This window comes from Cryptomeria japonica, chromosome 11 (genome assembly GCF_030272615.1).
Source record: "Cryptomeria japonica chromosome 11, Sugi_1.0, whole genome shotgun sequence".
NCBI classification, from domain to species: Eukaryota; Viridiplantae; Streptophyta; class Pinopsida; order Cupressales; family Cupressaceae; genus Cryptomeria; species Cryptomeria japonica.
Genome location: NC_081415.1, coordinates 159,300,352 through 159,316,817, shown reverse-complemented (window position 1 = coordinate 159,316,817; position 16,466 = coordinate 159,300,352). Strand labels below are relative to the sequence as shown.

General features: G+C 34.2%; 1 protein-coding gene across 6 annotated transcripts; it reads right to left on the bottom strand.

Moving 5' to 3' along the window:
* Positions 1–3,281: 3,281 nt before the first annotated feature.
* LOC131066076 (uncharacterized) lies at positions 3,282–13,684 on the bottom strand. Of its 6 annotated transcripts, none has more exons than XR_009111553.2 (6): positions 13,443–13,684; positions 13,071–13,158; positions 11,966–12,060; positions 11,534–11,569; positions 11,338–11,431; positions 3,282–3,743 (listed from the first exon to the last, which is right to left on the bottom strand). XR_009111553.2 is itself a non-coding variant. In XM_058000759.2 (6 exons), exons 2-6 carry the CDS (start codon positions 13,101–13,103, stop codon positions 3,656–3,658), a joined length of 369 nt encoding a protein of 122 aa, XP_057856742.2. In that variant the 5' UTR covers positions 13,104–13,158; positions 13,443–13,684; the 3' UTR covers positions 3,282–3,655. The 6 variants fall into 6 exon arrangements, 5 of the variants coding, with proteins under 5 accessions (XP_057856742.2, XP_057856746.2, XP_057856744.2 ...); XM_058000759.2 differs by having other exon boundaries at positions 11,534–11,592; XM_058000763.2 differs by having other exon boundaries at positions 11,338–11,412.
* Positions 13,685–16,466: the final 2,782 nt, after the last annotated feature.

The following is a 16,466-nucleotide window of genomic DNA, read 5'->3' as shown; positions in this document are numbered from 1 at the left end:
AACCCTTGACCTAACTATATCTCTAACCAAAAACCTAATTCTAAGCATTATTAGGGTTTACATCATGTTTAGGGTAGATTTAAGGTTGAGGTTTTAGGGTTACAATTATAGTTAGGGGTTTATGGATTATTGTTGGGAATAACTTGAACCTAAAACCCAACCCTAAACCTTAAATTTTAATCCTAAGCTCTACCCTAAGATCTAATTGTAAACCCTAAAAGCCAACAAACCTTTAATTTTAACCCTTTGGATTAAGGTATAGGGTTTAGGGTTTACGATTTGCATCATGGGTAACAATTAAGGATTAGTTGGGGATTATTGTTAGGCTAAAACCTTAAATCTAAAATCTAAACCCTAAATAGATTAAGGGTTAGGCTTAGGGTTTTTGCCTAGGGTTTAGAATTTAAGGTTAGGGTTAAGGTTTAAGGATACAATGTTAAGGTTTACATAATGGTAGGTTTTAGGGTTAGGATTTAGGGCTTAGAGTTTACTATTTAGGGTAAGGATTTGGGGCTTAGAGTTTATTGTTTAGGGATTACATCGTGCTTAGGTTTAGCGTTATGATAACAATTAAAGGTTATGGAATAGGGTTGGGGTTTAGGTTTTATTGTTAATAAACCCTAAAACCTAAAACTCTAACCCCAATGTGTTTAAAGTAACCCTAAACCCTATCCAGAAACCCTAAACCCTGAACCCTCCTTTCAACCCTAAACTGTAAAGCCTAACTTTGAACCCTCATAATTTAAACCTTAGTAGGGTTTAGGTTTAGGGTTAGGAGGGTTTAGAGTTTAAGGGTTTAAGGTTTAGGGCTTAGGGTTAGGATTCAGGGTTTAAGGATTAGATTTAAGGTTTAGGGCTAGGGTTAGGGTTAGGTTTTAGTGTTTATAGTTGGACTTTAGGGTTTAAGGTTTAGCAATACACAAACATTGAACCCTAAACCCTTAATTGTTACCCTAAACTTAACCATGATGCAAACCCTAAAAACCTAAACCATAACCCTAAACCCTAAAACAAGTAAGGGGGCTTAGGGTTTTTGCCTAGGGTTTAGGGTTGAAGGTTATGGTTATGGTTATGGTTAAGGTTTAGGGATACAATGTTAGGGTTTACATAATGGTAGGGTTAAGGTTAGGATTTAGGGCTTAGAGTTTATTGTTTAGGGTTAGGATTTGGGGCTTAAAGTTTACTGTTTAGGGTTTAGGATTACATCGTGCTTAGGTTTAGGGTTATGATAACAATTAAGGGTTATGGAATAGGGTTGGGGTTTAGGTTTTATTGTTAAGAAACCCTAAACCCTAAAACTCGAACCCCGGTGTGCTAAAATTAAACCCTATCCAAAAACCCTAAAAGCTTCCTTTCAACCCTAAAACCTAAAGCTAAACCCTCCTTTCAACCCTAAATCGTAAAGCCCAACTCTGAACCCTCATAATTTAAACCTTAGTAGGGTTTAGGTTTAGGGTTTAAGGTTTAGGGCTAGGGTTAGATTTAGGGATTAGGGTTTAGGGCTAGGGTTAGGAGGGTTTAGGGTTGGGTTTTAGTGTTTATAGTTGGATTTTAGGGTTTAAGGTTTAACAATACACAAACATTGAATCCTTCTAACCCTAATCCCTAAATCTAACCCTAGCCCTAAACCTTAAACCCTTTGACCCTAAACCTAAACCCTACTAAGGTTTAAATTGTGAGGGTTCAAAGTGGGCTTTACGGTTTAGGGTTTAGGGTTTACGGTTTACGGTTGAAAGGAGGGTTTAGGTTTTGGATTTATGGATTAGGGTTTAAGGAATGTTTAGGGTTTAGGGTTTTAGGGTTTTCGTGTTTTTGGATAGGGTTTTAGGGTTTGTGTTTTTGGATAGGGTTTAGGGTTTAAGTTTAGTGCATTGGGGTTAGAGTTTTAGGGTTTGGGATTACTTAACAATAAAACCTACCCCAACCCTATTCCATAACCCTTAATTGTAATCATAACCCTAAACCTAAGCATGATGTAATCCTTGAACCCTTAATAGTAAACTCTAAGCCCTAAATCCTTACACTAAACCCTAACATTAAACCCCCTATGCAAAAGCCCTAAGCCCTAACCCTTAATCGTTTTAGGGTTCAGGTCTAACAATAACCCTTAATCGTTTTAAGGTTCAGGCCTAACAATAATCCCCAACCATTGAACTCTAACCCTAACCCTTAATCGTTACCCATGATGCAAACCCTAAACCCTATACCTTAATCCAAAGGGTTAAAACTATAGGTAGGGTTCAAGGGTAGTTTAGGGTTTACGATTTACTATTAGGTTTTAGGGTTTACAATTAGATCTTAGGGTTTAGAGCTTAGGGGTAAAATTTAGGGTTTAGCTGTAAGGTTGGGTTTTAGGTTCAAGGTATCCTAACAATAATCCATAAACCCCTAACTATAATCACAACCCTAGGACCTCAACCTTAAATCTACCCTAAACATGATATAATAATGCTTAGAATTAGGTTTTTGGTTAAAGATATAATTAACTTATGGGTTATTGTTAGGTTAGGCTTAGGGTTGGGGTTAATATTATGATAGTTTAAAACAAGGTCCAATAAGAATACCAAACAATTTAAAAAAGGAAACACAATATTTTACCATTTTGAAAACATATCATATATCTTTCTAATTTAAATTTATTTATTTATTTCGCTTTTATTTTGCAATGAACTAACCTTAAATTTATTAAATATTTATATTAAATAAAAATATTTGCACATAAGCTTCTCTTAGCTTCAAGAATATTTATTCAAACATTCTCTACTAACAAGGCCAACCACGTGAAGGTAGAAGCTTATTTGGCCTCCCCTAATTGACCTAAGACAACCACAAAACAAGACAACACATCACAAACCACACAAGACACGACAAGACAACTTTTTATTTTATTTATGATAAATTATTTACATAGTTTTGCAAGTTAAACGTTATGATTATAGTTTTAAATATGCAAAAGTGATGGGTTTCTTAAGCTGTCATTTTATGATTTGTTATTAGTTGTGTAATATGAAATAGTGTTAATATGTTATCAAAATACATATTTTATTATAATTATGTTATGTAAATTGCATTAAAAAAGTGAACTCGTGATGCTCTTCTAATGATATTTTTGTAGGGGTAATTCATGACTGGTTTTTACATTATTCTTAATCACGTGACTGTCATTTTTAAATTCTTAGTGGCATAGTTATGTAGTGTGAATTGCATTCATAAAGTGAGCAAATTTGACTTTTGTAAGGTTATTTGTGATTATCCTTTGTGCACCATTTGTAAATGATAAATTTATTTAACTTTAGTGCTGAAATCAAAATTAATTAATAAATGCTTACATAAAAAATAAACTAACAAAACATATGCAAAGAAAGCGAGATGCAAAACTTAAAGAATGGTCTTGGCCTATCGACCATTCTTTAAGTTGTCAAAAAACACGACTTCAAGGAATAACCATGGCCAGTGACTATTCCCTTCAGTCTTTAGAAGGGGTTTTAACCCCTTCCAATAATTTTTTTATTAAATACCATATTTGTACATGTTACAATGCTATCAAGTCAATACGCTTGACCAAAATATAACTAAATAAATGGTGCAAGCCTAATTCGTTTTTAATACACCATGATGAACTACTAATTCAAAAAACTGCTTAGGATCCTTCTTATCAAACTGCAGTTTTTTTGCTGCAACATGTTGCCACTGTGTCATTGAGAAAGTTACAGAGAAGGGTTGTGAGCTTGCTGTCTGCCACCCTGTCATACCAATTCAGCCATAAATTAGTCAACATGATGTAGCAAGTAAAAATGATAACTGAAGTAATCTCCAATCTAGAGAAGTGACATTTAGGATGCTGTGAAGGATTCATACATTTTACAACTACAATAAACAAACCAAAAAAATCACAAGGTAGAAAACTGTTAGATTTTAAAAACAATTATTAAAAAAATTTTAAAAATCACAAGTGTATCTTCAAATGTTTTATTTCTTCAATATTTTTGAAGGAATAAGCAGTATTCTTCACAATAACAGAATACATTTTTCAAACTATGAAAATGTTTTGCAACACACGTGACACTAATTTCTTCAAAGTCAAGCTATCCTGCTATTCAAGTTCACTCCAGTGTGCATCTCTACCCTCAACACCAATCAAATTTCTGTTAAAATAGAAATGAAATGCCTTAGAGATCAATTGGCTCAAAACCTCTCTGGAAAGACTCCAAGGACAGTCATAGCTTTTAAAGGGCCTTAGATGAATTTACTCAAAACTGTTCAAAAGAGGCTCTGGGATCCAGCTAAAATAGACGAATATAAGGTATTGGCGTATCAGTTCGCCCTATATATACCCTTTATCTGGGTGCTTGCCAATGTGGCTTCCTAAGGTTTCAAATTTAACTTGGTTGACAATATTCGAGCCTATGAAGTTTAGGCACTGATAGTCATTTATGCACAGTATACAGTTGTATTCAATTAGATTAACAATGTTCTGCTTATGAAATATACCCATGATACTCCTCTGTGGAAATGAGCCTGATGATGTGCAATATGCTTTGTTTCTCAAGGCTCGCTCTAAATGCTTACTTACATGGGAAATTCCTTATAAACTTCCACATACCGTCCGATGCTCAATAAACAACATACATTATAGTTTTGACATTTGTGATTGTACTGTGAACTTATGCCAATTTCAGATTGCAATGTCTTTCCAAAAAATCTGATTCTATCTTTGTGTCTTAAAAATAGACAAATTCGAGATCCTTTTCAACCCCAAAAATTTACAACGTTGAATTTAAACAATACATTCTTTTGATGCTACAGGACCTCTAGACACTATTCATGTTGGGTTCCTGTACTGTCATATTCAACAGTGTTTCAACTTCTCCCGAGCTGTCTTTTTATGTATTTATATGTAAAAATACCAATAATATCATTTGTTTTCTTTCTCGGGATGACCTCCAATACACACTAGCTCTTTTATACACTCTGTGAAATGAACAAGCAGCATATTTTTCGTCAAAGATGTACGCAATAACTTATTCTCAAAAGTATATTTTGGTTAAGGTTTGTGATATTAATTGAAATTGGGGAAACTTTTGCAAGCCGAAGCATCAAGAAATACATTCTTTTGATGCTACAGGACCTCTAGACACTATTCACGTTGGGTTCCTGTACTGTCATATTCAACAGTGTTTCAACTTCTCCTGAGCTGTCTTTTTATTTATTTATATGTAAAAATACCAATAATATCATTTGTTTTCGTTCTCAAGATGACCTCCAATACACACTAGCTCTTTTATACTCTGTGAAATGAAAAGCAACATCTTTTTCGTCAAAGGGCAAATAACTTATTCTCAAAAGTAGATTTTTGTTAACGTTTGTGATATTAGTTGAAATTGGGGAAAATTTTACAAGCCGAAGCACCAAGAATTGAGTTAGACTTTGGCAAATTGAGCAACAATATTGCAAACCCAACAAGCACAATATTTTCAAAGTTTTCTTATATAACCAATCACATAAAAAATTTCATATAACTTACAAGTTTCTGGAAAGTTTTTTATAAGCCCTAAGTTCTTCTGATTTATTCTTCTCAGTGCATTTTTTACCTAAGGCAATCATGACACAAGTAATTGTAAACAAATACAATTCATTTAACCTGTAACTGGTGTAACGTCGGTTGTAGTTTTTACTAAGTCAGTTGCCAAGAAAAGATACTATGGAAATTAGAACTTGCGTGCTGCATAATTGACTGCCAAAAATCATTATTTTCAGAAATTACAGTAAATTTCAACAATACCAATCTGGTGGCTTTTACTTATAAGAAAACGCACTTAGTACATTCTACTTAAAGCAGGAATGACATGTTAGTAAAAGAGCAATCCTCAAGTTTGTTTAGCACTTCAATGGTTAGTATATTTTACGGTGAGAGGACCTCATAGTGGAGAGGAGGCCGTTGTCTATGGGGCCAGTGAATTCTATCGGCCCCATAGTAGAACCAGAGAGGAGAGAAGTGTAAGAGTGGGGATAGTAGTTATACAAAATGAGCTCTTTAGTGGAGTATTAAAGAGTTGTATCAATATTTATTCTTAAATTTTACAAGTAGAAGATTTGACAAGTAAATAACCAGAGAGGAGTGAACTGTAAGAGTGGGAATAGTAGTTATACAAAATGAGCTCTTTAGTGGGGTATTAAAGAGTCGTATCAATATTTATTTCTAAATTTTACAAGTAGAAGATTTGACAAGTAAATTGCTCTACAAAATTGAAAGCAATTTGAAATGTCTACATAAGGTTTTCGGAGATGCAAAGTAAGAGTGCTAACACCTATAGCTCACAGCCATGCAGCCTCAATCTAAGTAATATGGAAGAAATGAAGTTTCTTTTGATTCTCTTGGAAGTTCAATTTCCACACAGAAAAATGGTTCCCTCTGTTGACAGCATGGACTGACTACCTGAGCCTGATTGCCTCTTATATAGGACGTTAAAGAATCTTAAATCATGCGAGCTTAAAGTTCCAATCCAGTTCTCACTCTTAAACTACCCCCAATCAAGAAAATGATGTTAGAGTAGAATGAATTGGACTTTGGAATGTTTCTAGACAGTTAAAAGAGTGTAGACTAAGACCGATGGCATTAATTGTTGAAGATGAAATATTTATCTTCCGCGTAGAAGCAGAAGTATTAGTGCCATCTAGCAGAGAGGACGATACAACACGTCTGTTTTCCCCTCCTCGCGTTAGAAAACCATGATAAAAGAAGTTTTAAAGAACACTTGTAAATAACATAATTTTTATGATAAGGAATTCGCTACAATATTGCTTACCACATTGGATTTTGGGCATCTTCTTTTTAAATTGATTGTAATACGCAGGAAATCCTCCTACAGTCCATAATGGTAATACGATGAAAGATGGGGGATGGATCTGGGTAGTTATCATCTAGCTCCTAACCAGAGGTATGCTCTTTAGAAAGATAGTGTACACTAAACAGAGGGAGAAGTTAAAAGAATTGTTGCCTATTTTTTGACTTCAAGTAAAAAAAATGGCTCTAAATAGGGGCCCTTTTACAGGGTTGTAGGTCTTATTTGAAAATTTTGAGGAGCTAGAGAACAATATTTTAAATCAAAAATTTTGGTGGTTTGATAGGTAAAAGTTAAAACCTCAAGTTCTCTTTGTTGGATTAAAGGTTAACAAATATTCTACGCAAATCATATTTTCCACGTTCCATAAAGTCAAAATAAATTCATGCTTTTATGCTTGGAGGGAAAATAAGGGGTAGAGATTGTAATTTGGCGTATGTGTAGGGTTTTCTCTTAGTTTTCATGGAGAGTTTTCCCTCTGGACTGAAACTTACATCGTAACAAAGAGTTCTGTCAACCAAAAGCCATATGCAAACCCTTATACCCCTTCATGGCATCATCAATCATCCACCAAAGAGCAGCTTGGAGCTCATGCAGAGATCATGCAGCATTATCAAAGGGTTTGTATGTCGAAGGAGCATCTACAGCAGAGAAAAGAATGTGTAGAAGACATCACAAATCGTGGAGATCACTTTAGTGGCTTCATGCATACGCCATGCACATAAACATCCCCAAACAGGTCAGTTCCACCTTTCAAAATTCTCCCATTGTCATTCGTAGAAAGAACTTCAAGGTTGCATGCATGGGAAAGAGTTGTATCATTGCCATATGAGTAGATGATTGTGTGATTAAGCCTCTTTCAGCTGAGACACTATAATGGAAACTTCTTTGTCATTATTCACAATAGTATGTATTTGTCTCAGTCATGAGGGTTAGGTTATCGAAAGAATTGTGAAAGAGTTGGGTCACTGCCATATAATGGAAGAGTCTATTATTGATACACTTACATGAAATCTTTTCTCAAAAAACCTACAAGGGACAACCATGAGTTAACAAAGAGAGATACAGATCAAAAGGATTAGAACAGTCATTTGCGACTGTCACAGAACATAGAAAGAACACAGTGAACTTCCTGAGGAAAACACACAGATGTTAAGCATGAATAGGTAGCAGTCCTCTGCAATAGAAGACAGTGACTGGAGATCTTGTGAACGAGATGACAGAGAGAGAGAGAGAGAGCAATATCCAACTGACTAAGGGAGAGAAGCTAAAGGATACAAATCCAGTAGCAGTTTTGACAAGAATTTAATTCAAATCAAGACATGGATAACTTGGAGCAGTCATTACCAGCAAAGGGAATAACAAAGAAAAACGAAGTATTATTACAATTTCCTTTTCACAAACAGAAGCAAGGGGCTAAGAAAAATGGAATATCAGTAATAACAGTCCTAGATCTGATAGAGGACAACAAATAGTACAGAGAACATGATAAAAGCAGCAGTTAATTCAAGCAGAGCAGCTCAACATCAAAGGGCAAACCAAAGTTGCAGGTCACAAAGAACTCAGAGCACATATTGTAAGCACAAACAGTGAGTCATGAGAACCAATCAAAGTACAGTCACACACATTGTTAGACTAGATAGACCTGAGTTTAAAGGCATTGAGGCAGTTATGTTTTTGAGAGATGGTTGTTAAGTCATTAAATATAATGAAAGGCCAATACCCAGTATTCAAGAGCCAAGTAAAAGCACAAAGGAAACTATCCATTCAAGGCAGCTCTTACTGTTAATAGCTGCTACCTATATTGTTAGAAAAAGCAAAGGGCATGATATTGTATCATTTTAGCGGTATGAAGGAATTTAAAGACACATGCATTAGAGGCTTAGGGCAGTCATAGCAGATTAGGGACAGTTTGGATTCTTATTGGCAGGGCAAGAAAGTCTTGTAGCAGTCTTCAATAGAAACCATAACTGTTAATAGCTGCTACCTATATTGTTAGAAAAAGCAAAGGGCATGATATTGTATCATTTTAGCGGTATGAAGGAATTTAAAGACACATGCATTAGAGGCTTAGGGCAGTCATAGCAGATTAGGGACAGTTTGGATTCTTATTGGCAGGGCAAGAAAGACTTGTAGCAGTCTTCAATAGAAACCATAACAGTGAATGGACGACCTTCTAAATCAGAGAAAAGACAGTCTCTGTCAAGATTAGAAATATAGAGATCAATCTTAATAAAACTCAAGAAAGAAGATAGAAGACCTTCACAGTAAGAACTTGGTGACAGATTCATAGCAGTAAACAAAGATAATCTCCTTCACAAAGCTCAAGGGTCAAAATTTCCATAAGGCATCAAAAACAACACAGAGGTGACTATCATAATAAATGTAACTTCAAGTAGGGGGTTTCTGGCAGCTGATCCTTTCTATATGAGCACAAATGATAACAGTGAAGATGAGATTTCAGACTGAGAACCATTTAACAGAGATCACAGCCCATAGAGGGTCAATTCATCTTGTGATAGCATATGAGACAGAGGTGACAAATACAAGGGGATTTTTCATGGTTAAGGTGTGGAGCAAAATGGAACACTCACAAAGATATTACAGTAAGGAACACAATGAAACCTATGAACAGTGAAGCTATCAAATACAGGGCTTAGAATAGATAAAGAAAGCATTCAAAACCAACATTCATGGCTACAAGAGCAGCAAAGCATAGAAAGACCTTGAGAATGGTGATTTGGGGACCCATAGAGAGAACAGGGCTGATCACACTCATACCAATGCAAGAAGGCAAATGCCCTCAAACATTATTGTATACTCAGTAAAAACTTAGATACAAGCAAATGACAACATAAAGAAGATACAGAGTACAAGCTCTAGGTAATGGAGCAGTCCATAGTAGAAGCATGCGCCTCATAGACAATTAATAAAGACAATGAGAAGAGAAAGCCTTATTGTTTCAGTCTTAAGAACCTTAGATCACTGCTGCTGGAAGAAGATAGATTTTGTAAAGCAGGGGCAAAGTATCATTTGCAGCTTTTCATCATCAAATCTTATTAAAATCTCTTGTATAGCAGTCAAAGATGACATAAGGTCTCATGGATTCCAAGCAAATGCAGGGGTAGCATTGAAGAGGTCACAATTCCAAGGTAAGATCAGATTAAGGCAGTGAATAAAGTCAAATTTGCAGTCAAGACAAAATCAATGTATGATCAGTGAAAAGAACGAATAAAGACGGTGAGTATCAAAGGCAATTTATGCATTGAAACCATTGCAACGTGAGAAGACAAAGGTCTCCATGAAGTTACAAGTCAAAGATCCTTTCCATGAGAAACTTCAAGTCAATTAGGCAAGGCCTATCGCCAAGGTCTAAGACAGTCACAGAGCTTTAGAGTTCATTGCCATGTAGAAAGGGCAGGGTATCTTTAGAAATATCAAGCAATGAGATGATGTCGCACACCCTCAAAAGAAAGAAAGACAGTCCAAACCGGTGAATAAAGCCTCTAAAAGAGAACAAAGATAGCAGTCTTTGGTCATGATGTACAAAGCAGCCATAGAAGACTTGAGGCAAGGATCAGCAATGAGGGTTTGACAGTCTAAGCTCAGTACAGTAGGATGCCAAACCTCAATAATTTAGCAGCCTTGAGCCAAAAGACCATTACAAATAGGTCAAGAAAAAGAGTCTCAGATCAGAAAGAACAAGGTCTGCAACTTAAGGCAGAGATGCACAAGAGTATCTTTGAAGTCACAGTCATAATCAAGAGCATAAAATACTTTGTAGAAGACAGCAGGCCATAGAATCAAGAATACCCATGAAAAAATACTGGTAAAGAGCCCTTTCAAAGTTCTAGAAGAAAATAAATCCATAAAATATTAAAATGACAATGAAAAAAGGGAGTGTCGGGCATAGACAAAGAGTAGATAGGACATGGAACAATGAAGGTCACTGTATATGCAGTCCACAATGAGCAGTCCCATCTAAAGGGCACCTAGAGAAGAAGTTTGCATGAACTTACATGGTAGCGGACAAGCAAAGTCAAATCCCAAAGGACAGTAAAACTGATGCAACAATGAATATGACAGTCCAAAGTCAAAAAGCTTAAAACAGAGACAATGTACACAATTCACAGGCCATGATAAGTTAAAAGATGCAATCCCATATTTTGCTTGAGCAATCAATTAAGAAAAATCAATATGAGAAATATTCTTTTAAAGAGTTTTCAGTCAGTTTGTTAGACAAAATGGATGTGTGAGGACATCTTTTATAGAAAAAGAGAAAGAATGATTTAAACTATCAATCTCAATTCTTATTGCAGTTCATTTATATTCAAGGCAAGAACATAATGATTAAAGACCCCAAATCTATAAAATTATTTTTAAAAATTCATCATAGAAAATGGAAGGGTATACACAAGAAACGCATAGAACAAAGCATGGTAGTCACACAAATTGATCATGAAAACAATCTAAAACATAAGGCACGTGTACATACCAAGTCCCATTGGTAATCATTCGTGTCAACCTCACCAAACACGTCAACTTCAATGACTGCAGCTTCTCTGTGTTTCTACAACCCACAGACAATCCTGGTAGCTGATTGTCAGTCATAACATTCCAGAACTTGAACAAAAAATACTTAAAATAAAGAATATAATCGAACATAATGATCTAAAACATTTGTGATTTACCTAGAATTAAGATGTCCCACTCCACATACTTTTTTCCTGAGTAAAACAATGACATCCACCTAATAAATTTTCAAAACTTAAAAATGCAAGAGGGGAAGAGCGTTAAAAAGAAAATGAAAACCACATGCATGAATATATTATTTTGCATTTTAGGTACTTGATTTGGGTTCGTACATATCGTTTAGGCTTGCCATTCCATTGCCAACTATGTAATTTAAAATTTAATGGATATTAGTTAGTGGAGCTTTTATATATATATATATTTGTTTTCTATTATTTTGAGATGTAATCTTTTTCTGAGCCAACAAAAGTTTACTATTTTAGTTTATATTGTCAAAGGATAAAAAATAAATGCAAAAGTCAAAACTACACACCCTAAGTTTTTAAATAGGAAAAGATAAAGGAAACACCTAAGTTGATGACGCATCTCACCTGTGAGCAGTTTCAGAGGGAGTCATGCAGTGCTTAGTAAGGCCTCCTTTGAGGAATGGACCCACCCATGAATCCATTGTCAGTGCCATGATCAGCTGACAAAAAAATAAACATGAGCTAATCTATTAGAAATTAAAACAAACGGAAACATTTATTTCCAAGAAAAATAAAACAGTGTGAAAACTTAAATATTAAGAGAAGTCTTTTGAAGTGGTCAAATCTAAAATGTTTTATCTATAACTTTATATTCTAAATGGTAAATTATACCAAGATAAAAGAATAATGAATGAATATTAAATACAAATGTAGTAATTACATCAAAACATTAAACTATATTAAATATCTAACATATAATCCCCACCACTGTCATCATAACACCATGGAGAGTAGGCAAACCCCACCGAAAGCAATAAAGATAGTGATACTAAGGATAAATAAACCAGGGCTGACAGCTTCAAGGTAGATGTCTATTTTTAATTGTTATCATCTTTCTTAATATAATCAATGGTCCATAAGGGTAGATGGCTGTTTTTATTATTACCATCTTTCTTAATATAATCAACTGTCCATATATAAACAATCCTATTGATTCAGGTGGAGCAAACAATCAATTAGTTTTCAGAATAAAGATAATTTAAATAGGAAGATATGGGATTCCTAATCATTCTGGCAGGACAAACAATCCATTAGATTTCATAAGAAAATCTATGTTTCTTATTCATTCTGCAGGATAAACAAATTCTACTCTGCCTCTTTTAATGCATAAATATAAGAAAAACATAAAAATAAAGATAATCTATTCCATAAGGGTAGATGGTTGTTTTTTATTGTTACCATCTTTCTTAATATAATCAACTGTCCATATATAAACAATCCTATTCATTCAGGTGGAGCAAACAATCAATTATTTTCAGAATAAAGATAATTTAAATAGGAAGATCTGGAATTCCTAATCATTCTCGCAGAACAAAAAATCCATTAATTTTCATAAGAAAATCTATGAATCCTATTCATTCTGCAGGATAAACAAATTCTACTCTGCCTCTCTTACTGCATAAATATAAGAAAAATATAAATAATAAAGATAATCCATAAGAAGAATTACCTGGAAGAAGATTTTTGCCCTTTTTGCCCTCATTCAGTTGCTATTTCCTGATCCTACCTTCTGCTTTGCCTCGTCATCCTCTACCAGACTACCCAACACAATGTGAAAAAAAAACCAGACTACCCCATACAATGTGAAAAAAAAAGCCCAAATAAGAAATAAAAAATCATGACAGACACACAAAATGTTTCACAAATAAGAAATAAAAATCATGGACAGACAGACCAGTGTGCACACTGTAGACAATCTCTTACAAAAATGGAAAAATCAAGAAATTACAAAAGACAAAACAAACCCTAATGAAAGAAATTACAAAAGACAAGACAAAGTATTGGCAGAAGATAAAATCAAAAGAAAAAATGTTATGTGTACCTGGTCTAATAATCCATGAAATTTGAATTTTCCTTCCGTTGTCACTCAACGGCTAAGTTAGTTTCATTTGCTTAGAATGCGGCCATCCGTTGGATCATTTTGCACCTTTTTTCTGCCTCGGCTCGTGTTTTCTTCGAGAGATTTACAATCACTGCGTATTTCCTTTGAAACCCTGTTAAAAGTCTTCTTAGATAGATAGGAATTCAAAATACTGGGATCTTCATTTTTATTTCCCCGCTATCCTCCACGCTCAATCCCTTTCATGAGTTATATTTATTTATGTTTTTTTTAATGTATGTAATATCTATTTGAATTATATTTAGTCTTATTGTATAGTATACGTTATTAAATATAGCATTTATTTTTTTATTATATTTAATATTGTTATGTAATTATTATAAATTATTAAAATTTAATTTATTTAAAATCTTAGTTATATTTATACTTAATTTTATAATAACTTTTTGTTTGTTACTATTGAATTAATATTGTTAGTCATTTGGGTCATCTATGATTTTGGTGTTGTTATCAAATTGTATTGTTGGGTCTTAAAGTAGTGTGGACAATCGATTGCTATCCCGATACTTGATAGCACTTACCTTAAAAAAATATATATATATTGAATTAATATTAATATATTTTGTAATATATAATTAAATTTGTACAAATTTTATTAATATTAAAATTCTAACAATGAAGTTGAGTAATCTAACTAAACTAAAAGATGAGGGTTAAACCATTGAAAGAACAAATATTGTCATTCTTTAATATTTTTTATTAATTTTCTTCTTTATTTATAGAAATAGCTGACAATAATCAACACAAAATCACAACCATTTATCATTTATGAAAACTTGATAAAATCCATCACCATACACCCTCGTAGCTTCCTCCACTTTCTACTAAGCCCCAAGTGTCAATGATGTACAGATTAAGAAAATTTTGATCACCAACTTCCTAAAATATAAATAAGAGAGCATGCATTTGAGTAAAAAAAAAACAATAACAATTGTTTTAATTTTGCCTCCACTACTATATACGCATTCCTTCTTTCTTCCAAGGTTGTTATCATGGCATTGAGAAACATTATAATGATCGGGGCTCCCTAATGTCTAGAAGATAATCCAAGATCACACGTCAAGGCATGCCCCCAAAATTACCTACATCAGCAAGGGCATTTCTAGGATGCCCCTACGTGAAGGCATGGAGGTGACAAGGGATAGGTCCTTTTGGAACTATGGAAAAGAGGGGTTCTTTATTTAAATAACATTTTTTAAAAACTTTAAATGCCATTCACCCTGTGTGTCCACTTAAGGTACCTCTAACTTCCTAAAATAAAGATACCTAGGTAAAACCTAATAGACTTAGACCCAAACTCATTTGAGAGGGATAAAGGGTTGGGGTGGGCATGTACCTAGCTCAACTTTGTTTTAAAGGAAAATAGAGGTTTGGCACTACTCAAAGATGTGACACCCTTTGACCATTTTAAAGTGTTTTTGCATCGTATGAGCCCATTCTTGATCTCCCATAGGCTATGATTTAACTATCAAAGTTCCTCATTGTGCAAGTGAAACAAATGACCACAACATCAAAATAATTCCATGTGACAACCTACAATAGAAACAAAGAAAGATGAAGTTGAATATTCCTCTTGGACTCACAATCACAATCCATGTTATACTGAGTCCCCACTTGCCATCAAATACAGTACGACATGTGCCCATAGAATAATTATGGTTAATAGTCTTCTAACACTTAAGAAATCATTACCTATCGTGGCTTGGAACAAATATCTTTTGCACAAGAATTTGTGTGTGAAGAAATGGTTAAATAAAAAAAGGAAGAGATTTCGATATCTAGCAAATTTTACATCCCCATTGATATGCGTTCTCTGTGTTTGATGAAAAATTTAGATCAATGCATGTGGCACAATTCAATTCCCCTACCCTTGGTTTACTTTGTATATATAGTAGCAAAGTAGGTCTTTGTAAATATCTTTAATATTTAGAATTTTCTAACCCTTTCAGAGTTTAAATTGGAGTGCTTAGCGATAACATTTACTTTTTAACAATTTGATGTTGTCTTAGACTTGAAAAGCATATGTAACCAAAGTCACAAGGTTTGTGTTTGTATTTGTGTTTGGCAAGGATCAAATTGGATCAAATTCAATCAAGATAAAATTTGGCTAACATAATCATAATTAAATTTGACTAATATTAGTTTATAGTTTTTTTAATACAAGGGAATATTGTCTTAAATTTTATCAAAAAAAAAACCTAAAAACAAATCACATTTATCCTCTATTTTTGCCTCCTACAGTTGTGTCTTGCAAAGGGAGAATGGTGGCATATCGATACCCTTTAAATCACTCTTCATTCCTTGTCTACTCTCTAGGAATTCAAGTAAGCCTTTGAAAGCATATATCAATCCAAACCATTATCTCTTTTCAAGTGTTGAACAACATTTTCTCTAGCTCAAAAAGGACCTATTTGACTCATCTCATTCTCAGGGGTTAGCTAACGATTTGCAACACAAGAATAACACTTCATAGGACAATCAACGATGTCCACATCTACAATAAAGACCACCCAACATTAAGGGAAGGACTCCATGTGGCTGCTTAGCTTATTTTGGCTAGCAGTCATTGATCAATATTTAAAGGATTTATTTCTGGAGGTAGTGGCCCCATGAGTATTTTATTTTTCTACTTATTCTTAAGAAACCATCTTAAATTTTATTCAAACCGACCATGTTGCCAAGGCCATTGCTGCTTATCATGGGTTGGTTCTTGCTAAGGATTCCAATTGCACTAAAGTTTGGGTTGAAGGTGATTCTTTGAACATTATTAATTGCTTGAATAATGTTTTCCCTCCCTCTTGGTCTATACACAATGCCATCAAAACCACGAAGAAAATTAGTGAAACTTTTGAAATGTGTATTTTCACACATGTATATAGAGAAGCCAACAAGTGTGATGATTAGGCTGCCAACCTGGCTTGTGGTTCTGACAAAATCATTACCCTT